We start from the raw sequence: 24521 nt of genomic DNA, 5'->3' as shown, positions 1-24521 counted from the left end.
GTGAAAAATAATAATCACTAGGACTTGGAGAGTCACTAAAAAATTTTTGTTGAGTAAATTGAGAAAGGCTGCTTTCTAAGCTGTTTACCATTTGGCCCTAAGCCCTAGCTCTCCTGCCCTCTGTAGCCACTGGCTTCCATTCCCAGCTTCAAAGACCAGGATCTTCTCCTAAAAATTGCCCAAGCCAGAGATTCCTGCTTACTATACACTCATGTCCCATGTGGGGCCCTTGAGATCAGGCCTACTACCCTCTCCCACCCTCGATGAGTCCCATACTTTTACTGAGTGTTTCCCAAATCTGGCTGGCCTCCAGAATAATGCATAGAAACTTAAAAAATATATATATCAAATCCCAAGTCCTAGGCAGGCTTACTAAATTACTCTTTCTCAGGAGTGTTCCAGGGTATTCTAGTGATCTGTTAGGCATAAGAACCTCCACATGCCACTCGGTTTGAACAGGCAGCAAGTGAGCAACAGGCGAGTGAGCAACGTGCTGTCTGATATAGGTTGAAAAGAGGAGGGAGATTGGAAGAGAATGTATGTTTGTATAATTATATAATTCTTTCCCCTACAAAGTACAGCAGTTTATAAACCTTATGAGCATGTGAATGAAACCTTGTCCACTATGGCTAACTCTTAACTAGCTATCCCAGGCTCTTGATAATGGAAGACGGTTGTAGCCTAAGAGTTTCTTTTGGGGTACCAGGCAGTCTGCTCAAACTGACCCAGGGAACAGATGTGGTTTCATCTCTGTCCCATCTCCCCTCAGTCAGGTAGGAACACAAAGAAGCTCTCTCCAGGTACCCTTCCTCTTGCACACACCAGAAGTGACAGGGAGCCGGTGCAAAGGAAAGGAAAGATGAGCCTTGACTGTGGGCTTTAGTGCAACTTCTGTCACTCTGAAGACCCTACCTCTACCCCTCTCCCATCTCACCTCCAGGGGGGCAGTCAGGGAACTATTCAATTTTTTACATCCCCTGTCAACTCCTTCCCAGGGCTAAGGAACCAGTCAGGACACTAGAGTCCTTCTGGATTACTCTCCAAGTCCTTAAATAGAAACTGTAGCAGCCCAAAGTTGAGGGTAGAGGAAGGTGTGCATGCAAAGATCTTGTGCTTCTGAGTCAGGAGGTTTGAAGTAGAGGGACGAGTGAGGTATTCATATGTTCAGGTCTGGTCCAGCCACTCTGCCTTCTTGGGGGCCTTGCACGTGTGGATGTCCACAGTGTTTCTGCACTCCTTACACCGCACTGCACAGCACCAGTGGAACTTGCACTCACACTGGGTGACGCGGGTGACTCGAGTTGTGTCATACCCTCGGCCACAGCACATGATTTCGCAACCATCTGTCCCTTTAGATGTCTTGCTGCAGACACGGCCCGCGGTGCCTAGGGAACCTGGGTTGGGGAAGAGAGAGTGAGAACCAAGTTATCTCTTCCTTCAGCTGCCCTGGATTCCCTTACCCACATCCTCAAGAGGAAACCATAAAGAATCCCTTTTCCTGAAAATATGCCCAGTTAGCCAAAATGACCATCTCCTTGCTTCCCTCTGCACCAGCCTGGCTTCTTCCCACCATCAAGGCTCCCCAAAGACCATTGACTTCACCTGCAACATCCCCCAGCCACTACGCAGCTCTGCATCTCTTTCAAGACCTGGCCTTAAAATGCTCCCAACTGTTAAAGCTGTGTAAGGGCTCTCTGTGTTTGAAGTTGTTCATACTAAAAGTTAAAAAAACAAAACAACTAAGCCTATAATTTATCTTTTCTAAGAAGTCTTGCCACAGCTCGAATCCAGCTACCCTTTGTTAGTATTTTGGTCCTTAGTTGATAGTTTATGAAGTTGTACCATACAGGGAAGTAGTACAGTATGGCCACTAAAAGCACAGGCCTTATTATCAGCTTGTCCAAGTTTAAATTCCAGCTCCGCCACATCCTAGCTGTGTGATTTCGCAAGGTAGTTCATCTCTCTGGACTTCAGCCTTCTCCTATGAAAATAGGCATAATAATAGCATGTAATTCAGTGGACTGTTAAATTATGTCTATAATCTCCATTCAGCTGAGGATGCAAACTGATTCACGTGACTGCCCAGAAGCATATCCCTATGGAATTCCTACAGAATATCCCTTACCCCTTATAGTAGGAACCCTTGAAGGGTAGGGATGATGTTATCCCTCTGTGCAGAGAATGCTTAGGACTTCATTCTGACTTCATTCTTTTTAGCCAAAGAGATCCTGCCAACAGATCATAAAAATCATAGAATTTGGGGTGGGATGGACCCTAGAAAGTATCTAGCCTAGTGTTTCCCCAGAAATGGGACAGGTACTGACCTCAGGGCTGAGATTGACTGGATTGATTGATTGACTGATTGACTGACTGATTGACAGATTGATTCTGTCACAGCAGGCTGCACATTCTACTGTGATACACAAAGAAAATGCTGGAACTTAGAACTTCTATATTTGTTTTTATCTCATAAACTTAAAATCCCGACTTTGTATGTTTTATAATGTACATAATTAATACAGTAGGACATATCTATCTCTTATAAGTAAATATCCACATCGTGGAAGTGCATGCTCCAAGACATTTTTAACGATAGGAGTATACAACCCAAAATGTTAGGAGGTCACTCCTCTGATGTGTGAGCTAACTAGTTGTACTCTCTGTTATTCTCCAGACTCTAAGGGCTGGGTCTTAAGTCCTTCTCTTGTGCACCCAGAGCCTCTTCTTCATTCTGGAGCTGAGCTGTCCATTATAATAGCCACTAGCCACATGTGGTCATCTAGATTTAAATTAACAAAAATTAAATAAAATTTAAAACTTAGTTTCCCAGTCACACTAGCTATATTTCAGAGAGTCAGTAATCCCATGTGGCTAAGTGGCTACCATGCTGGAAAGCACAGATGTAGAACATTTCTATCATCATAGAAAGTTCAACTGGACAGGACTGCTTTGAAGGGAATTTCTGGCTCGCTACTCCCTTTTGGGCTGACTTCGAACCCTTTGAATTCCAGGCACCACTTTGGGTTTTATGAGGCTTCATTTTATGCCTCCAAGGAAAACCAACATGTAGATGATCCATCCTCCCTTCTAATTCCAAAGATCCTACTCCAAAGGTTCATTTTAGGTATGGCAGCATAGGCTTAGCCTCAGGTGTCATGGAGTTTTGCAAGACATTAGAGAGTTGTCCTTTGAATTCCATCATGTGGGAAGGAAGCATACCTAGTGGCAGGAAATCACTGGAACAACCGGAAGGGCTCTTTCCACCCTTTTTCTCCTAGCACCATCCAAAGGACACAGATTACTTTCTGTGTTACTTGGGCAGAGCCCCACCCTGTTTCTGTGCCCAGTTTTGCTCTGAGCCACTCGACTCTCCAGGAATGACGGTGATGGGTGAAAACAAACAGAATGGAAAACAGCTGAGGGGTCTGGCTCTATCTCTCCTAAGGCCTGAGTGCCAAGTCCATGGAGAAGAGCCTGGGAGCCCATGACAGACCAGGGGAAGAACAGTTCTTCAGCACATAAGGTTATTCCTTGTCTAACCTGTCTCAGCCTAAAATCTGAGCCAAGATGGTAACTTCTACTCTTTGGGGTTAATAGCATATCAACTTCCACCATCCCCAAGAATTCCACCACAAATACCTGGAACAGATTGAAAACAATTTGCTGCTTTCTGCTAGTGGTTAGCCCTCTTGGGATTTCCTCTTTCCTTGCATCCCCAACTCCATTTTGAATCTTCAATGGCAGCACACTGGATACAGGCTTTTTTAGAAAAGATTTTATCTATTTATTTGAGAGTGAGTGAGCAAGAGAGAGCATGAGCGGGGCGGAAAGAGCAGAGGGAGAGGGAGAAGCAGGCTCTCCTCTGAGCAGGGAACCGGGTGTGGCACTCAAGCCCAGGACCCTGGGATCATGACCTGAGCCAACGGTAGACGCTTAACCTGACTGAGCCACCCAGGCACCTCATGGATACAGTCTTCCAAGGCCATTCATGGTCTGATCTGAACCCTTCTATCTACCTCTAGTCCCCCCATCCCAAACCTTCACTTAGTCAGATTAATCTGAGTTCTTGGTTCCTAGAACAACATGTACTTTCCCCCCTACCACTCTGCTTCTCTGTCTGCTCTTCTCGATAGGCTGTCCAGGTAATCCCTACACTTCAAGAAAGAGCTTAAGTTCCACATTTTCAGAGAAGCTTTTCTGGATTTCTCCAGTCATCTGTCTTTTGCAGTTGCATGTGTCTCCCTGTTACATCTCTTCTCTTTAGCTGGATTGTAAGAGCCAGTGACTTAGGGCTCTATCATATGTTTCTTCTGTTTAGCCCACCCATTGCTTGCTATGGAGAAATGAGTGACTCACTTAAACGTTCCCTGCACAGTACTTACTGTACCCCAGAGGCTGGGGATATAAAGGAGTGGCAGATGACCTCTCCCCTGGTTGGGAAGTCCTGGGACTGGTGGACTCAGGCATTCACCACCAGCCTCATTGTAAGGTGTTCATGTAGGGAGGAGACCGACTCCTCCCACAGTACCCGCTGCCCTAAATCCTGAAGCTGACCACCCCGTGACTAAACGGGGCTGCTTGCACCCCTGCTTGCTTGCAGGAGCTGGGGCTTCATGTCCCTACCCACTTTCCTTACTCACCGGCAGCCTTGTCCAAGACACAGTAGTCTGGGGAGTTGTCGAAGTAGACAAGGTCAGTCCGGGTGGCACGGCGATAGCCTTGGCGGGCTGCTGTGAAGTTGGCGCCATCCTGGGTTGCTGTCACCTGCACAGCGCCGTCATAGCGCCGCCGCAGGTAGTCACCTGTGCGGCGGAAGTCTGAGAGCGCACGCCAGCAGGTTCGCAGAGTACAGGAGCCGCTTACGCCGTGGCACTTACACTCGAGCTTCAGAAACCGCCGCACAGCCTGGGGGTTGGGGAAGCAGGTAAGGGAGATGCAGCCAGTCAGGGCACTTTTTAGCCCTCCCCAGGGATAAAAGCAGGAGTGCTCTGACATCTGCTAGATGTGGCCTAGGCTGGATAGAAGGGGCATTGGCTGTTCTCTCCCCCGTCAGATCCCACCCATTCTTCCTGACCAAATTCAAGAACCTCTTCTTCCATGACTCCTTCCTGGAACTTCTTCCCCTCTCTTCTCCACCCTTCCCATCTTTCCACCTGTGTGAAGACACATTATGCACTTGGTTGAATCTAGGCGTTCCCCGGCTCCCTTGCATTTATTGCTCCAATGCCATGGGATTTGGGGTCTTTGGAAGTGATCCAGAAGCCTTTAGTGCTGCCACCTTCGCATTTAGTCCATGATCACACATCCTGGTCACCCCCAGCAGACACGAATGTATATGCGTAGACATGAGTACTGACCGTGCGACCACAGCGGTTGTTATGTAAGTTCATGAGGGCCCGGGCATCCTTGAGCCTCTTTTCCTTGGCATCCACAAAGGCCTTGGCAAAGCGAACACCATAGTGGATGTTGTCACTGCAGCCACCCCAGTCAAAATCTCCACGTTGGTCATGGTGTCGGCCACGAGTGTAGGGGTCACAGCTGCACACACTCAGTTCACCCTGGCTACAGGCGCGGGTAATAGCATGGACCACCCCTGCTGACGAGATGGCGTATACAAATGCTGCCTCTCGGCTGCCTGCAGAGAGAAGGGCAGGAGTAGGTTCCAGCAGAGGCCCACGTCTGCCCCTTGTTCAGCCCACACAACCCGCAACTCTGCAACCTCCTGTCTTCTTGTCTTTCTCAGAGCAACTCCTATACCCCTTTATTCAAGGCACCCTTCCCTTCCAAGAGCATTCCCGAGAGTATCTGACCTCTTTGCCTCGGCCCTCACTACTCTCCATCCACTTTATGCATCTGACCTCTTGGGCTGACCTCTACTCTTGCCTTCTTCCAAACTCCCTGGGTTCATGCATTGAAAAGTTTCACAGTGAGTCATCCCCTCCCACAGAGTACCAATCCTGGCTCAGCTAAGCCAACCTCAGTCCGCATTCCAGACCTTTTCAGGCCTACTCTACTGGACAGTTCCCCTACAATAGAGACCCCAGCCCAGGGGTCAGCCTGTTTGGGGAGACCTGCTACTTTCCTTCCCACCCTGCTCTTGGGGATTGATGACTCATCACCCCTGTCCCCTGGACACAGCCAGATTCCCATCTCATTCCCTTCCTCCTAGTTCATTGTCTAGCTCGACTTAGCTTTTTTGCTGAGCTAGGGCCAAGCCGCCAACTCTCCAAATATTTACATATCACCTTTCTGTTTATCCCTTGCCGCCATTACTGGAGTGTTGGGAGCATTGGGGTTAGGGTAGTGATGGTGGCAGTAAGAACAGAGTAGCCATTCCTAACCCTCAGCCTTACAGTGCTGGGAACACCCAGGCTGGGCTGGGGTTGGTGGGGAGGGAAGGGAAAGGGAAGAAAAGAGCAGGAGTTACCAGGGAACACTGTACCTTTGTGCCATCATTCCAGAATACTGGAATTTAGAGGGGTCCCTGCCGACATCTCTCGGGTACTGAGAGTCTTTTCCCAAGGGGATCCTGGACTCTGCCCTCAGCTGTCTCTCTGATTATGAGGTAGTGTGTAGGAGAAGGGAGGGAGATCGTGCCTGTCCTACCCACTCACCACCCCAGGCACAGAAAGGTAAGCGGTGTGGGGGGAGGGCAGAAAGGGTGCAAGAGGCCCTTACTTCTGAGCATGACACGGCCAAAGACAGTGTGGTCCCTGTCCAGCGTGGTGCAGTTCCAGCGGTGGTGGCGGAACTGGTGCTGGCACTCTCGGATCCATTCTCGGGCACCCTCGCCCACTGAGCGCATGATGTCTGGGTAACGCTGGCACAGCTGCCGCTGCCGGCTCACCAGACCAGGAATATTGTCACAGATCACTCGGGCCCCCAGGGCCCCGATGTACCTGCAAGGTGGAGATGGCCTTGTCAGAGCATCCTGGTCCTTTTCCTGCCTCAGGAGGGGGGATAAGGAGGGGAGACGTTTGGCCTTCAGAACTTGAAGAGGTTCCTTCCCCTCCTCCAACCACGTCCCCTGAGGCCGGTGGGTGCAGCTTTCCCCATGAGCTCTGGAGAAATGGTTACGCAGTCACGGACACTCACTGAGTGCTGTCTCACCATCACCCACTCCCCAGCCAAAGACCAAAGTGACACACACTCGCAGAACACAGGCCAGGCATGTGTCACATACATAGAAGCCATGAGCATGTCACACAAATCCATTGCCTGTTTATTTAATAAACATTAAGAGCCTGAGAGAAAAATAAACTAACAAAACGAGAGTCAAAGCAATACTCTTACACCCACATATGAGAGGCACGTCCTTCATGGCTGGTCCACGAAGACAGGGTTTTGGGGGAGGAAGGATGGAGACAGGGCGGGGCCAGTGGGAAGAGACATCATGGGCAATGGTGAGGAATGCCTCCAGCTCAAGTCAGATCCATGTTTTAGTTTTAGCTAAAACTCCTCATCCCCAATCCGGAGGTCTGGGGAGGAAGACCCCACCCACAGATCTCCTCCCTATACCCTTTATTTCCAGGTCCCATAGCTTTTCTTAACTAATGAATCTTCGAACATCATCCTCCCCAACCTATAAGGCATGATGTCCTGGATGAACCTGCAGGGGCAGAGAGTAGTTAGGAGTGGGAAGCCAAAGCAAAGATAAAGCAATGGGGGTGACCCTCCCCATATTCCAGTCCCCAGTGCAGCTAATTCAAGCAATTTTAAGAAGGTCAATTGAGGTGGGTTACTAGAAGTTAGGTGGATTGTTAGTCATTCTCAAATTTCTCAAGGCATTATTTTCTCTTCACTCAAACACTCTTAGCCCTGGACTCCACCACAAGCCTCGGAAAGAATGTTTCAGAGAAGACAGAACTGCATGATGACCTTTTTTCCCCAAGGCCACCAAATGAGACCTGACCCATTCATCCACTTCTCACTCCCTCGCTGTCTCTCCCAATACCTAGCACCTTCCTTGGCTTGCTGCGGATTCTCTTCTCTCCTATCCTAACACATCAAAAGGATACCTTTATCCCCTTCTCTGAACAGGTGGGGGTCAAGGAGGGCAGTTGCTGCTACAGGCTGAAAAGATTTGTTTTGGTCTGTGAATGAGCCTGTGGTTTGGGAAAGATCCCAAAAATGGGCCTAGAAGTGGGTGAGGAGAACAGAAGACAGCCAGTGGGGAGAGGGGAAAAGCTGGACTGCCCTGGGCTCTATGCCCACCCCCCACCCACATTCACGCACCCGGTCCTCACCCACAAACTAGGTCACCACTGGTGACACCAACTCAAACAAACACAAGGAGGGCTGATGCTTGCCTCTTCTGGAGCTCAGCAGGGCTGATGGGGCCCATCTGTCCCGTGGGAGGGGGGAGAGGGCTGGCCCACCCCTGACAAATCCCATGGAATCAGCGTCCCCAGCAGCACTGTCCATCAGAGCAATAGCTTCCAGGAACAAACAAAATAAACACCCCCGGCTGGGCCAGGCCGGAAAAGGCCGCCTGACGCACAGCCTGGAGTTACACCCACTGCCGTGGTGCTTTGTTTGGAGAATCAAGACCGTTGGAATTGGAGCTCGTCCCTGTCTCACCACCGTTCTGCTTCCCCCGTTCAGCCCAAGTACTGCTCTAAGCAATGGGTGTTTGTTTTTTTTACTGGGGCTTGGAAAGAGGGGGGCTGGTTGGGAATGGGAGACCAGTAATCCAGCCCTCATGAGACAGTCTGGAGTGGGGCAGGCCAAACTCTGGCAAAAAGTCCTTCCTGTGGTCTGACTTAAATCCATTCTGCTGCAGCCCACGTCGGTCCTTCTTGTTACATCCTCACTGAGCGTGGGAACATCTGTTGAGTATCTCAGACGGGAAGATAATTACGTTTCTCTATTACCACCCCTACCCTACTAATGTCGCTGCAGTAAGTACCCCAGCTCTTGCCTGCTGGCGTGGGGTCAGGCCCTTGGAGTTGGGGTGGGGGCCTCCAATGAAACTGAGCCTGAGCCCCCTATCAATTCAGCACATGCCTACAAAATGCCTACCACATGCCAAGCACAGAGCCCAGCTGTTAGGGCACAGAGACCGTTAAGGCATCCCCCAGCTCATTGGCTGGTAAGAGGGGGTGAAATGCCTCTGACCCCCCAGCTCCGTTTTCCCTTTCAGAAGTTTTCACTTCCTTCTCAGCTTCCTGCTGTTCTCTTTACCTGCTTTTGACCAGTTCACACCCCTCCTTTTGACAGAGTGACTCATACCCTCTTCTCACTGCCTTGTTCCTCAAAGTGTGGCCCCGATGCAGAGCAGCAGTATCAGCATCATCTGGGGATCTGTTAGAAATGCAGAGCCTTGGGCCCCACCCCAGGCCTACTGAATCAGAATCGGCATTTTTACCAACATCCCCAGGTGATGCAGACACCCTGCTCCACGAAAGCAGGGATTTTCGTCTGTTTTGTTCACTTGGGTATCCCCAGGACCTAGAACAGTGTCTGGCACATAGTACATACTTAATAACTGTTTGCTGAATCAACACCTAACCCCTCTGATTTACCGCCAACTCTCTTTTCTCCCCAGCCGGCCATAAACTTCATTTCAATTACAGCCTCACTCCTGTTGACATTGCCAGCCTATTTGCAGATGTTTTATATTTGTGTCTTTTTAATGAGTCCAGGGATCCTCTTTTCATTTCCCCTCGTATGGTCCCCAGTGTACAAAATTCAGCCCAGCCCACACAGGGCTTTGAATGCAGGGATAAAACTATTACCCTCCCTCAGTCTCTCCATACCACAACATTTATATGGTGCTTTGCAGTTCATGAAATGTTTTCCTTAACAAACCCCCTCAAGACAGAGAGAGCTCTATCTTACAGAGGAAGAAACTGAGGTTCAGGGAGTGTGAGTGATAACACCCAGCTCTGTCCATCAGAGCTGGCCAGAGGAGAACCAGGCTGAACCAAAGATATGGGACTCCAAAGTCCAAGCTCGTTTTCATCCCAAGAGCAAGAAAGACATACAGTGCTTAACCATGAATAGAGCGGTAGCTCCAAAACTGGTGTGCACTGGGGCAAGCCTTACCACTCCCCTCCTAGCCCTCCCTGTCTTCATGCGTGAAATGGGGATAATAATGGTATCTACCTCCCTGGGTTACTCGGGGATTGAAAAAGATGATTGCTTGTAAGGTACTTAGCTATAGTGTCTGGAGCTTAGTAATGGCTCATGAAACGGCTGCTGTTGTTGGTAACAATAATGCTAATATTATACCACTCTGTTCCTCTCCCTTTGTGAATCCATGAACCCTGCCCTGCTCTTGGGATTCCCTACATCCAGCTCCCTGCAGAATGCAAACTGGAACAGGGAAGCACATGCGAGGAACCCCCTATTTCTTGTTCTGTTTATCACAGAATAAGAAGGGACCATCTGTCTTCTCCTCCAGCGAGAGGTGGGGAGAGGGAAGGCGTGACTGGGGAGTATGGGAAAGGCTGTGGGAAGATCAGACTGTTAGCTGGCGATAGTGATGACCTGCTCCAGATTGGAACACGGACACACACAGAGTCAACAGGCATCTCTTCCAGGGTTTGGACAGAATATCAATCTTGCTGGGTTTTTTTCCTAAAGGAAAGAGAGATAATCACCTTGGGGGCCTGACCTGCCTTTAGAAAGCAGCTTTCCACTTTATCTCAGAAGTGATGACCACTAAGGCAGGCATCTGGGCTGACAGCTATGACAGGTGTGACGCAAGGAGACTGAAATGACCTCTGCACTCACTCCCCATCCTGGCTCCATTGCTGCCTTCCTTGCTTTCACTGGGACTGCTGAATTCCTCTGTATCACTGGCTTGCCCCCCACCCAGCTCTTCTACCCAGAGTTTTTCCAAAATATTTAATGTGAACCACGTGGGGTGAGAGTAGTAGGAGGGAGAAACGAAGGGAGAGGGAGTAGCCAAGTAGCGTTTGGGGATGAGGAAGCACCCTATTTGGGTCTTTAGGAAGCTCTACCAGGATGCTGAAATCAGCAGAGTGACACTTCCTCACCTAAACACCAAGTGGTCCCCAAACTACCTCCCAAACTGGTAAGAAGCAATCAAGAGTCCCTAAGAGCAAACTGCCATGTGGGATGGATAAAGATGGGCAGTGGTCACTTCATCCTCTCGCCATCGGACCACTGAACACACAAACCCCCAGCCAAACTGAGCCCCTGACGTAAAGGGTGGCTTTGATCTCACTCTGAACTTTGAAAGGCTTTTCTCCTCTTCGTCCCCTCTTCTCTTTCCCTTCCTAAAAGAATGTTTCAAGCCAGATGTAAGATACGGGCCTCCCTTCTCCCCCATCCAGAACCCCCTCCCTTGCCTTCCCCAACACTGCAGAGATTAAAAAGATCCAAAAGAGAGATTTTTCTGAAACAGGAAAATGGGGGTGGGGGGTGGAGATGGAGAGCAACGCATCTTGAAATGATAGGAATCTGCAGCCCAAGCTTGCTGGCCCCTCAGCCAGCCACCCCTCACCCTTCTAGCCAAGATTCCAAGTCTACAGGAGAAAAGCCACAGGGTGCAAGGAGGGGGGAGAGACCCCTCTTTCTGGGTGGGGGGAGGGGCAGAGTAAGGAAAGGAAGGGGGCATGGGTAGGGAGGGGCAAGATCCCAGTCTGAGGCCAGTTCGATGGGGGGGGGTGGTCAGTGAAGGGGAAAGATGAGAAGACTGTCTTTTCTCAGTCCAACTCCCCCTCTCCCCCCTCCCCACAGAAGGTAGGGGAGCGGGAAGAGCAGCTCTTTATCCTGAGAGAAAAAGATGAATGCCATGGGGTGGGGGGGCAGGAGGATTGGGCAAAGAACAGACATCCAGTGGGTGTTTAACGCCTTTTGCCTCATTTGCCCTCTTGTGAAGTGTCTGGAGTCTCAGGCCTGCAAGAAATCTCGTAATACTTTGGGACTCCAGAAGCCTCTAGTTCTTGGAGGGGAGAGAGATGGAAGAGATGGGGTGGTCATCTGGGGAAGAAAAAGGAAGAAGAGAGAGTTATCAAGGTTCGAAGTAACATCCTCAAAGCTGAGGCTGAAGACAAACGCCAAAATTATGCAAACCCAAGTGTTTTGTTTGTCTTAATTGTGGGAGTTAATGGAGTATTTTTGCCTTGATTCCATTTCTAAACCTTGCGCTGGGTGCTGAAGCCTCACCAAAATCTTACTGCGTTACCGTTACCGGGTGGGGTAGGCTAGCGAGAGGCTCGTCTGCCCTTGCCAGCTGCCCTTTTCTCCACTTCTCAGGGGTGCGACCTAGGCGATCAGAGGGTCCTTTGGACGGCCACCGAAGGCCCTAGACGGTTCCTTAAATCCACCCTGAGGGAAACTTGGAAAGTAGCTTTTCCCTCTAAGAAGACTGAGCTGAAATGGAGCGGGCGCAGCCCAGGAGAGTCTGGGAAGCCTCGACCACCGAGCGTTCTTGCTCCAAATTCCCAGGACCCACCTCCCTGGGCGAGCGTCACACCTATTCACCCACCTCCTCACACGCACTCCGCGACTTAAGTGACAGTCCTGCTCGGATGGTCTCTAATTCCGTCGAAGCGAGAGCGTGGTCTCCAGAGCAGGGAGTGCCAGGAGTTGCATAGTCCCTCTGGGCGCCTCCGGCCTCTGACCCAGCCCCTCACCCACCCCACCCCGAGAGCCACGCTCACCACCAGGATGTGTCTACGCGGGCCGGGAGCGTCAGCAGCAACAGCAGTAGCAGGCAGGCAAGACCGAGGCGGGCAGAAGCCCGAGAGCCGTCGGGGGCCGCGGGTCCTGGCCCGAGCGCGGGGACAGGGGCACGGGTGCGCCGAGGCGGGAGCTGCGCGGCTTCCTCCGCACTATCCGGCTTCACCATAGCTCCCCGATGACTCCCGCCGCGCGGCCCGGAGGGGCGTGGACGGGGCACCGGCTCGGAGTACTCAGGCTGCTCCTACCTCATCCCCCTGGGGGGCCATAGGGCTCGCCGCTGGCCCGGGACCCAGAGGCACCTGGAGACCAGGAGCCGGGGCGCAGCGACCCGGAGAGGGGCGCAAGGAACGCGGTCCGGAAGCCGACTGGGGCGCGCCAAGCTCGAGGTCTGGGACGCGCTGCCCCGGCGCAGGGCGCGGTGTCAGGGGGTCGGCGGCGCCGAGTGGGGCTGCGGGCAGAGTGCGCGGACAGCCCCTCGGCCGCGGGCTCTCATTGGACGGCGCGGGGCGGGGCCGAAGCCGGGGACACGCGCGGCCCTCTGGGCGGCTCCGCCCGCGCCAGCCCCGGGCTCCGCATCGCCCTAGGTGTGGCGGCCGCCTCCGCCCCTCCGCGCTGCACCGCGCCGCGCCCCCACCTGCTCTGGAGGGACGCGACGGGGCGCAGGGGCGCCCTTCGGAGCCCGCCGAGCCCAGTCCCGGCCGACGCCGCGCCACCGGGTCCTAGCGCCCTTCATTCGGCAACCCCAAGTTCCGTGGGTGATGGCCGGGAGCGCAGAATAAGGGGGGCTGCAGACACTTTCCCGGGTCCTCTAACCTCCGGTGACACTGGAGCTGAGCCACGGAGGATGCACTCATTTCCTCGGGCCTCTCTCGGTTCTTGGGCTTCTGTGAAATGGGTAGAACCTCAAGCCACGGGGAGTTGTGAGAGGATCTTAACTCCCTTTGAGCGCTGCCAACTGGGGCGCCTTAGGCGGCCGGCTTCAGGTAGGGGCTTCTCTCTTCTAGGGCTTGCTGATCCTCGTTCCTCCGACTCACGGCCCACGGCAACCCCTTCCCCTAAACAATGTTTAGACATGGGTCTCACCCGCCTGCCCGGCCCCGATGCTTCCCTCTGTCCTGGGGACGAATCGAAGACGGAAGCAGAGGGGGCACACCTGCGGACCGGGCAGGGACTCCCCGCACTTTACCGTCCGGCCTCCGCAGGGATCAGTCTCTCCGGGCTCCCCCGGCGCCCCATCCCCTCCCCCCAACCCACCCCACCCCTTCGGGCGGGGCTGCAAGTATGGAAGAATCAGAAACAGCTGGGCGGCTTTCCCGAACCGGAGGCCAGGGTGGGGGTCCTGCTGAGAGAGTGGAAGCCCCGGAGCCATTTCTCCTCTTCGCCTTACCATCCTTCCTCCTCCCCCACACCCCCTCCGCCACCTATCCCCTGCACACCGCCCCGGGGCGTAGTAAAGCCCCGACTGCTGAAAGTGACACTGCTCTTCTCTCCCCGCACTCATCAGGCAGGCTGGTAAGACATTTGGGGTCCGAGTGGCCCTCACCAAGATGTAAAAAAAAAAAAAAAAAAGTTTTTTAAACCCTGGCCTTACAACTTGGAGAGTTTCCCTGGGGAATGGCCCTGACCACTTCTCCAGCCTCAGTTTCTCCTGCCTAGCCCCTCATTCCCAGGTGTCTTTCGTGCCTCTCCCCGCGATTTATCTAAACTCTAAAGCCTTGGTGTAAACAATGCTCTGGAAACTGCCCACCCTCCTCCACACCAAACTCACTGCCAGTTCTTGGTTGGGGGCGGGAGGGGGGGTGTCCAAAGGGGGATGTTAGAGACGCCAGAGTGTGAGTGGACAGGGCGCAGCTGGCTTCAGAGATGCTGCAGACATCCAGAGGCAGATATAGGGGAGAAGGGCTCAGAAGGACCTTTATCCCCTCTCCCACCTCTCACTCCTTTAACCTCACCTTCTGTGGCAGGAGGCAGTGTATTCATTAACTAAACAAATATTTATTTACTGCTTACCACGTTCCAGACTGTGCTAGGCACCAAGGATGCATCAGTGAACAGAGCAAAACAAAGTAATTTCTGCCCTCATGGAGCTTACGTTCTATGGAGGGAAGATGGACAACACACAGTAGACATCATAGGTAACATCTAGTATGCCAGAATGGGTAAGTACAGTGGGGAAAACGGAGTTGTAACTAGGATGACCAAGGTAGGCTCATGAAGGCGACCTTCAAGCAAAGACTTGAGGCTGGGAATATGCCAGGCAGATTCTTGGTGAAGAGTATTCCCACCACAGGGAACAGCCAACCTAGAGACCCTATGGTGGGTGTGGACTGATGTGCAAAAACTAGTCAGCCAGCTGGTGTCAAGGACTAGGGTTGGAGAGGAGTTCAGCTAGGTAGCCAGGGTGGTCTGTGTCCTGCAGGGTGGGGGATAGGGCTTGAAGGTAGGGGATGGACTGGAGTTGCATAAGAATGGGAGAGGATTGAATACAAAGAGCAAGCAGGGCTGGCATGCAGCCATACACCACCCTCCTGCCAACCAGCTGACCCTTCCCTCCCCTCCTCTCCTTCCTCTCAGTCTGGGAGGCTCCATTTGGCCCTCCTGTCAAGACTCTCTGCTGAGGATCCTTGAGAGGGGCAGGTGAGAGAGAAGTGGGCCCAGTCTCATTCCTGGCTGGGACCCTTTCCTTGAACCACTGATTCACCTCTCCCAGCCCAGCCCCACCCTGATGCTGGGCAGCGGTCTACAAGGTCTGCAGGCTCTGGCAGCCTCTCCCAGACTCCCCTGTGTGTTTAGGCCTGGGTGTGACTCTGGCCCTGTGTTTATTGCTACATATGGGCCCGAGGTTGCGGGGTGGGCTGGAGATGATCACATCGGCCCTAACCGTGCATGGACTCACCCACGTAGGCCCCAGACTCACTTCTGAGGCCCCTTCTTTGGCTTCAGCTGTCTTCACAGTCAAGTGGGACCGTGTCTTGGCACAACATAGATGTTCAGCTATTGAAGCATGTTGCTGAGGGAAGTGGGCCCCCAGAAACATCAGCAGCTCCAAGAGCAAGGACAGTGGGTGAGGGGACAAGACTTTCTCCCCCGGGCTTACCGGCTACCTCTGCTCTAGAGTGGACAAGTCAAATGCGGTGCTGCTCCTGCCTCTTCTTCTTCCCCTCCCATCTGAGCCCCCAGTTCCCCAGGAGGAACCTCAGGCTGCAGGAGCCAGCTGAGTGCAAGAGCTGCACTCAACCACTTAACTAGAGAACAAATACAGAGCCAAAGAAGAGGTTTTCTGGGATCTGCCACTTTGGACTTCAGATCTCAAAACAAACTTCCAGTCTCAAGGTCCTAGACACCACTGGAGAGCTCAGCAGCTCACGCGAGAGCCTGCTGCCGACTTCAAGCCAGAGGGTCAAGGCCAGAGACTCAGGCTAGGGCCTGACCTGCCCCTCCCTCCCTCCCACCCCCTACCCCCACCCCACCCTAATTGGGGGAGGCGGGGAATCACTGATTTGGGAGTCAAGTTCTGGTCTGGAGGGCTCTGCATGGAGTCAGGTTGGCACTTACTGAGCACCTGCTGTATGCCTCGCACTGGCCAGAGCATCCTAAATGACACAGAAGGAGAGACAGGGTCTTACTCCCAGGATGTTTTCAGGCAAATACAATAAAGCCACACTGGACCCTGCTGTTCAGGGCTGTATATTGTAGATTTAGTGGGCAACGTCAGCAGAGACAGGAGGAAGAATTCCAGACACCACCCCCCCCCCGCGCCCCTGCCCCCTCAAGGCCTCTGGATTCCCTGGGGCCTCCAGGTGGGCACCTTCCACCCAGCCCGCGGAGCCAAGTTCTCCCTTCTTCCTCAAGGTGGCACCATAGCCCCCTGCCTTCTCACAAGTGACTGCCCAAGGGAGACGGGTCTCCCCTAACCGGGGATGTCTAACCTCATACTCTGCTCCCCCATGAGGACTACTTTCGCTCTCTTCTCAGCTGTGTGGGGCTGAATGATTTCCAGTTTTTACTGGCCCTTAGATGGGAGTGGAGATGAGCCAAGGGGAGCTCAGGTGGTGTGGGTAAACAGCTCTTACTCTACCCAGGTTGACCCCCCCAGGAGGCCACTCCCCCCTTCCTTGGGCCCCTTTGGTGATGACCTTCTCTCTTTCCTGGTGGGTGGGAGGTGGTGTGGACGGTAATGAGCAGAGAGAAAGGCTGAGAAGGGGCTGGGGGGAGGTTTGGATGGGAGTCAAGGAATTCCTGAGCCTGCTGCTTGCACAAGGGGCCCTGAGACGCCTTTCCTGAGGTTTCTTTGCAGACGGAGGCAAGTCTTATTTGAAATGGGGCCAGGTTCACACAAGCCCCTCATGCCCCCACCCCACTTCTCCCGCCCTGGCCACCCCATGTAGGTGTCTAGGGAAGAGGAAAGAGCTTGGGAAGAACTCAGGGGCTTTTAAGGGGAGTAGAGCAGGGAATCTACACTTTGTACACAGCCTGACTGGCCCCTCCTTGGTATTTATGAGCTCCCAGGCGAGGCACGGAGCGTGTCTCCAAGAGGCCAGGCCAAGAGAACTTTGGAGGGAAGGAGGATCCAACCCAAATCAGGGAAGGGGGCTCAGTGGGGCAGAGGCAGAGACAGGGACCCTCTTCCTCCCAGCCAGTGGCCAAACAGGAGAGTAGATTCTTCCCCCAAGGGGCTTGGGAGAAAGGAAAATAGCTAAGGGAGAAGGGAGAGGGAGGCGGAACCATGGGGGCGGGGCAAGGGGGTCTGGAGCCTTTTAGCACTTGGGCTGTAATCAGACTGGAGCCAGGCGGTAGGCGGGCTCACAGCCATCCTGGGCGGGTGGCCCAGGTTCTGTGTGAGGCCAGTGGGTGTGCTGCTGGGATTCTGGGTGGTCACTGACCAGCCTAACCCCAAGGGAGAGAGGTTCCCACTTTGCCCCCAGCCACCTTCTCCCAGTCTGCCTGTATCAAATAGTCTAAACATTGAACTCTCTTTCTCTCCCCACCACCTGTTCTGGGCCCTAGAATGTTCTGGAAGTGAGATTTGCTTCCAGTGGTCACAAATCTGCAGAGCCCATTTGATCTGCCTCCCTCCCACTCTGCCTCCTTCAGTTCGCTCTGGCTCTTGCTCTCTCCATGTCCTCTCTCTGTCTCTCTAGGTCTGTCTCTGTCTGGCTCATATTACTATCATGCTGTGTCCATTCCTATCTTTTGTGTTCATTTCTCTGTCTTCCTTTGTGTCTCTGTGTGTCTGTGTCTGCTGGCCTTTCGTCCTCTGTCTGAACCTCTCTTCATCTTTCCCTGTCTTTATGAATCTATATTGACTGTCTCTCTCTCTCATCTTTCTTTCACTCTCCATGTCTTTTTTGACTCTCTGTACCGGACTGTGTTCCCTCTCTATTCTTGCTTCCCAACCCTGTGTCTCTTTGTTTTTCTTTGTCTCTGCTCCTTTCTCCTGCTCTCTGTCCCACACTTGCCTCGGCAGGCCCTGAGACAGTGAGGAGTGTGTGCACTGGACTGAAAGAAATTAGAAAACTGGAGTTTCCCCCTCCACTTAGCCATGCACAATTTCCATCCTCTAAAGGTCACTTTTGCACTCCTGGCCTCAGTTTCCTCACTGGCAAAACAAGGAGGGCGGACACCTAGTTCCCTCTGTGGGGGCCAATTTCTGTCTTTATCTCTCTGGTTTCTTGTAGCACAGCCCACCCAATTCTCCAAGGCCTCTGCCTTCTCTTCCCTAAGATTTGCTTCTAGAGCCAGGACTCCACATCCTCCAGAACCCCAGTGGGAAGGAGGCTTTGATACTGTCAGCCAGCAGGCCCCAAAAGGAGGACGCCTCACTCCTTCACCTCCTTAAACATCAGGGTAGACAAGGTCCCTTTCTGGGGCCATGTCTGGCATACAAACCAGATTAGCTCATCTCTCTAATCCTCTTTGTGCTGGGGCCTCTGCCAGGCAGGGACACCCACAGCGCACTGTGTGTGTGTGTGTGTGTGTGTGTGTGTGTGCAGATTCTTGGAGAAGGCAAGACCAAGGTTCTCCTCCCTCTGGTACCCCTTCCTGCCTGAAAGGCCCAAATCAGCAGCCCTCACTGTATAAGAAACCTCATCAGGCTTGAGCCAAATCAGGGTTTTCAGAATCCCAGTCTGCCCCCCACCCTGCCCCATCTCCGTTTCTACAGCATCTCTAGGGCTGGAGAAATCATTCCCAGAACTCACCCCTTCTCCATACATAACCAATGGCATATGTGCGAATATTATTCTGCAGTCTAGGAAAAGGGTGCTTCCATCCCTTCTTGAAAAGCCTGGAAAGCCTGGAGTGTGACTCAAGGCCCAGGGGACATGGGGTGCAGGGGTGGTGGTAGGGTGGGAGAGTAGGCTGTCCCAGCTTCGCACTCCGAGTTGGAGGCCTCCAGCCCCCATGAACTTTCATTTGGAGAGGTCTTTCTTGGCTGATAAGATCAAAGCATTCCCTCAGCCAAATCATTACCTTATTTTCGAGGCAATTATAGAACTTATTGTATCAATTAGCCGGGTCTCCAGCTGAAGCCGGTTATCTCTGTCTGCCGTGCGCTCGCAGAAGGAAGGGTCGGCTGGCCCAGCTAGCCGGCTGGAGATGAAAGGGCAGGAGGGGGGCCGGCCCCGGGAGCTGTCCGGCGGCTTTCAGCAGAAACCGGCCGGTGGAAGGCCCCGGGGCGCCCTTCCGAGAACAGCAGAACCCGGCGGCCTCTCGCGCGCCCAGCCACTGCCGCGGGAGCGCTCCTGTCCCCGGCCGCCACCCTGGCACGCCGGATGTGGCCCGGGAGGGCGAGCCGGCTGAGCCTGCAGACAGTGAGATCGTCAAGGCCAGGCCGGGGCCGGGCTCCGCGGAGGAAAGCGCGGAGCCAGCCAAGACTTCTGTCCCTTCCGCACTCGCTGGTGAGTAACTCACTCTGTGGGCCGCGCGCCCCCCAGTGGCCTCTCCTGGAAAGGTACGGCAGGGTGAGATGCGTCTGCGTGGGGACCACGAGAAAACTCCAGGACCTAGCGCGTGGCACGGAGAAGTGCGTGTCCCCCTGCGTGTGGGTGTGCGGTTTCCTTTGCTGCTCCGCTGTCTGCAGCCCCTTCCTGCAGAACCACGCCCACACGTGCTGTTTGGGTTCAAGTAGGGGGTTCCTTAGAGCTTCTCAAACTTTTTGGTTTCAGATCGCCTTTAAACTGAAACTTATCAAGGATCCCAAAGTCCTTTTATTTATGAGCGTTATAGCCATCCATATGAAAAATTACAAGGAGGGGTGCCTGGGTGGCTCAGTCGGTTAAGCGTCTGCCTTCAGCTAGGGTCATCATCCCAAGGTCCCAGCACCCGCTTCCTGCTCCTGGGGCTCCCTGCTCAGCGGGGTGTCTGCTTGTCCCTCTCCCTCTGTCCTCCCCTACTTGTGTGCTCTCCCCTCCCCTCAAATAAATAAATAAAATCTTAAGAAAATATTATGAGGAACACAGGAGTCAGTCGAGGGTGATCCCAGTGGCCAAAGCTGGACAACGGGAGCCACAGAATCGTTTTGGATTATAACCCAAAGTATAAATAAATATGCATGTATATGTACTGACGAAAAAATAAGTAAGTAAATACAAAGAGAGGGGGGAGAATCTCCCATGCTGAAGCCCAAATAATTTATGTAGCTACTTCTTAAGTGTGGGCTCCAGGTTGTGACTTCCTTACAAGAGTACAGAACAGAAAAGGGGAGAGTGGACAAGGCAGGGAGTTACTTAACAGTGCAGAAGCCCACAGACCTCAGTCAGCTTATCAAAGTCAACATCAACAATGATAAATCATGTTGATGGTATGTACCCTGGATATGATGTGATGAACAAGACACTTTACCTCTGTGGTTTTCCTCCCCATAAGCCCCCTGTAATCACGAGACTGACTGATACCTGTTGAATCATCCTTGCAACCCAGGGATAAATTCTACTTGGCCATGATATATTATCCTTTTCTTTTTTTTAAAAGGTTTATTTATTTATTATTTATATAAATAAATAAATAAATATAAATATATTTATATTTATTATTTATTATATATTTCTAATTTATTTATTAGAGAGAGAGAGACACTGAGCACAAGCAGACTTCCCGCTGAGCAAGGAAACTGCTGCCCAGCTCAAACCCAGGACCCTGGGATCATCACCTCATTAGAAGGCAAACACTTAACAGACTGAACCGCCCAGGTGCCCCATATATGATCCTTTTATTGTGCTGTTGAATTCAGATTGCTGATATTTTGTTGAGGATTTTTGCATCTATATTCATCAGAAATATTGGCCCATAATTTCCTTTTTATAATTTTTTTTTTTTTTTTGGTAGTGTCCTTGCCTGGCTTTGGTATCAGGATAATAATAGTAACCTTGTAAAATGAATTTGGAAGGTGTTTCTTCCTCATCAGTTTTTTTTGAAGAGTTGAGAAGGACTGGCATTAATTCCTTAAGTGGTTGAATTCAGTAGTGAAGCTGTCTTGTTCTCGGCTTTTTTTTGTTGGGAGATTTTTTTTTGGTTTTTAAAGATTTTATTTATTTATTTATTTATTTATTTATTTATTTGACAGACGGAGATCACAAGTAGGCAGAGAGGCAGGCAGAGAGAGAGAGAGAGAGAGAGAGGAAGCAGGATCCCCGCTAAGCAGAGAGCCCCACATGGGGCTTGATTTCAAGACCCTGGGATCATGACCTGAGCGGAAGGCAGAGGCTTTAACCCACTGAACCACCCAGACACCCCTGTTGGGAGATTTTTGATTGCTGATTCAACCTCCTTATTAGTTACAGATCTATTCAGATTTTATGTTTCTTCATGATTCAGTCTTGGTGGGATGTGTGTTTCTAAGCATATATCCATTGTTTGTAATTGTTCACAATTATCTCTTTTGATCCCTTGTGCTTCTGTGTTATCCCCTGTAATGTCTCCTCTTTTATTTCTAATTTTATTTATTCGAGTCTTTTCTTTTTCTTTTTCCATTAGGCTAGCTAAAGATTGGTCAACTTTGTTTATCTTAAAAAAAAAAAGTTTTGCTGACCTCTTTTGTGTTTGTAATCTGTATTTCATTTATTTCTGCTAACCTTGTGCTTAGTTTTCTCTTTTTCTTCTTCTAGTTCCTTCAGGTATAAAGTTAGGTTGTTTATTTGAGAGCTTTCTTTTTTTTTTTTCTTAATGTAGGGAATTATTATGATAAACTTTGCTCTTCAAACTGCTTTTGCTGAATACTATATCATTATGTTGCATTTCAACTTTCTTTTGTCTCATAATATTTTTTTTTAAAGATTTTATTTATTTATTTGACAGGGAGAAATCACAAGTAGGACAAGTAGGCAGGGAGGCCGGCAGAGAGAGGAAGGAAAGCAGGCCCCCCGCTGAGCAGAGAGCCCGATGCGGGACTCGATCCCAGGACCCTGAGATCATGACCCGAGCCGAAGGCAGTGGCTTAACCCACTGAGCCACCCAGGTTTCCCTTTTGATTTCTTCTTTGATCTGTTTGTTGATCAGGAGACTGTTGTTTAATTGCCACATATCTGTGAATTTTCCAGTTTTCTTCTTGCTCTGTACCATTGTGGTCTGCAAAGATCTTTGGTAAGATTCAACCTTAAATTTGTTAAGACTTGTTCTGTGATCTAACACATGATTTATCCTGGACAGTGTTCTTTGTGCACTTGAGAAGAGTGGGCATTTCTGCTGCTGTTGGATGGGATGCTATGTATGTATCTGTTAGGTCCGTTTGGCCTAAATTGTACTTCAAATCCTATATTTCCTGATCAAATTTCTCTCTGGATGAACCATTCATTATTGTAAGTGGGGCACTGAATTCATCTTCCAGTATTGCATTGTTGTCTATTTCTGCTTTCAGATCTGTTGATATTCACTTAATATATTTAGACACTTCTTTTAAAAAAAAAAATTTATTTGAGGGGCACCTGGGTGGCTCAGTGGGTTAAGCCTCTGCCTTCCACTTAGGACATGATCTCAGGGTCCTGGAATCGAGCCCCACATTGGGCTCTCTGCTCGGCAGGGAGCCTGCTTCCCCCTCTCCCTCTGCCTGCCTCACTGTCTACTTGTGATCTCTGTCTGTCAAATAAATAAATAAATAAAATCTTTAAAAAAAAAACTTATTTGAGAGAGGGAGGGAGGGAAAGAGAGGAGAGTGAGCACTCGCATGAGTGGGGGCAGGGCAAAGACAGAAAGAGTAGCCGACTCCTCGCTGATCAGGGAGGCTGATATGGGGCTTGATCTCAGAACCCTGAGATCATGACCTGAGCTGAAGGCAGACACTTAGCTGACTGAGCCTCCCTTGTGTCCCAATATGTTTGAGACACTTTGATGTTGGGTGCATATATAATTGTTATATCCTCTTGATGAATTGATACCTTTATCATTATATAATGACCTTCTTTGTCTCTTGTTACAGCTTTTCACTTAAAGTCCATTTTTTCTGATAAAAGCATAGTCATCCCTGACCTCTGTTTCCATTTGCATAGAATATCTTAGTCCGTCCTTTTACTTGCTGCCAATGTATGTCCTTAAAGCTGAAATAAATCTCTTGAAGGCAGCACCTAGTTGGGTCTTGGGTTTTGTTGTTGTTGCTGTTATTGTTTTACATCCAGCCACTCTGTCTTTTAATTCGAGTATTTAGTCCATTTACAATTTCATTTAAAGTAATTTTAATCAATCAATTCATTAATTAATTAAATTGATTTAGAGTAACTTAGAGTAATTATCAATGGGTAGGGACTTATTATTGCCATCTTGTTTGTTGTTTCTGGCCTTTATTTCATCCTCTCTTGATGTCTTCCTTTGATTTGATAATTACAGTGGTATGTGCTTTATGTTTTACGAATCTACTGTCGGTTTTGCTTTATTACTCTGAGCCTTACATAAAACGTATAATTATAACAGTCTATTTTAAACTGATAACTTAACTTTGTTCACATAGAAAAATTCTCCTTTAAAGAAAATTCATTTATTTATTTGAGAGAGAGAGAACATATGGGGTGGGACCGAGGGAGACAGAATTCCAAGCAGACTCTACGCTGACGCAGAGCCCGACACAGGGCTCAGTCTCACGACTCTGAAATCATGACCTGATTATGACCTGATCTTATATGCTTGACCAACTGAGCCACACAGGTGCCCTAGAAAAATTCTACTCTTTTATTCCCCCCTCATTTTATGTTTTCAGTGTCACAATTTACATCTTTTTATGTATCCATTTAAAAATTAATATAGTTATAGTTATTAATTTTTTAAAAGATTTTATTTATTTGACAGAGATCACAAGTAGGCAGAGAGGCAGGCAGAGAGAGAGGAGGAAGCAGGCTCCCTGCTGAGCAGAGAGCCCGATGCAGGGCTTGATCCCAGGACCCCGGGATCATGACCTGAGCCAAAGGCAGAGGCCCCAATCCACTGAGTCACCCAGACACCCCTATAGTTATTTTTAATACTATATCTTTTAACCTTTATACTAGAGTTAATTGATTTATATGCCACCATTACAACAGAGTATTTTGAACTTGACTATATACTTAGTTTTATCAGTCAGTTTTATACTTTCATGTTTTTTGTGTTACGAATTAACATTCTTTCATTTCAGCTTAAAAAGCTCCCTTTAAAAAAAAAAAAAAGCTCCCTTTATTGTTTCTTGTAAGGCCAATCTAGTCATAATAAATTCCCTCAGCTTTTGTCTGTTTAGGAAAGTCTTATCTCTTTTGTCTCTGAATGTACTCTTGGTTGGCTGTTCTGTTCTTTTAGTATTTTGACTATATAATCCCACTCTTCTTTAGTCTGCAAGGTTTCTGCTGAGAAATATACCCCTTGTGTCTTCCTCAGTTTCTTTCATGAGTACTTTATGATAGTTTTCTGAG

The 24521-nt window shown here is 50.4% G+C and overlaps 2 protein-coding genes across 2 annotated transcripts in view; one reads left to right on the top strand and one right to left on the bottom strand.

The window, feature by feature from the left end:
• ST7L (suppression of tumorigenicity 7 like) overlaps positions 1-24521 on the top strand; it is a 111655-nt gene that overhangs the window by 78048 nt on the left and 9086 nt on the right. The window lies entirely within an intron of this gene.
• WNT2B (Wnt family member 2B) lies at positions 534-12823 on the bottom strand. The gene is made up of 5 exons (XM_044238923.1): positions 12636-12823; positions 6679-6899; positions 5358-5635; positions 4641-4905; positions 534-1394 (listed from the first exon to the last, which is right to left on the bottom strand). Exons 1-5 carry the CDS (start codon positions 12821-12823, stop codon positions 1165-1167), a joined length of 1182 nt encoding a protein of 393 aa, XP_044094858.1. The 3' UTR covers positions 534-1164.

The sequence above is a fragment of the Neovison vison genome, chromosome 2 (genome assembly GCF_020171115.1).
Source record: "Neovison vison isolate M4711 chromosome 2, ASM_NN_V1, whole genome shotgun sequence".
Taxonomy (NCBI): Eukaryota; Metazoa; Chordata; class Mammalia; order Carnivora; family Mustelidae; genus Neogale; species Neogale vison.
This window is presented reverse-complemented; position numbering and strand designations above follow the sequence as displayed.

Excerpts from the sequence above, each read along its gene's own strand:
- WNT2B (XM_044238923.1), bottom strand. The coding sequence starts at position 12,823 with ATGGTGAAGCCGGATAGTGCGGAGGAAGCCGCGCAGCTCCCGCCTCGG. Across the intron at positions 5,636-6,678 it reads TGGCCGTGTCATGCTCAGAA|GCAGCCGAGAGGCAGCATTT; the intron begins GTAAGGGCCTCT and ends TTCTCTCTGCAG. Across the intron at positions 4,906-5,357 it reads ACAACCGCTGTGGTCGCACG|GCTGTGCGGCGGTTTCTGAA; the intron begins GTCAGTACTCAT and ends CCCAACCCCCAG.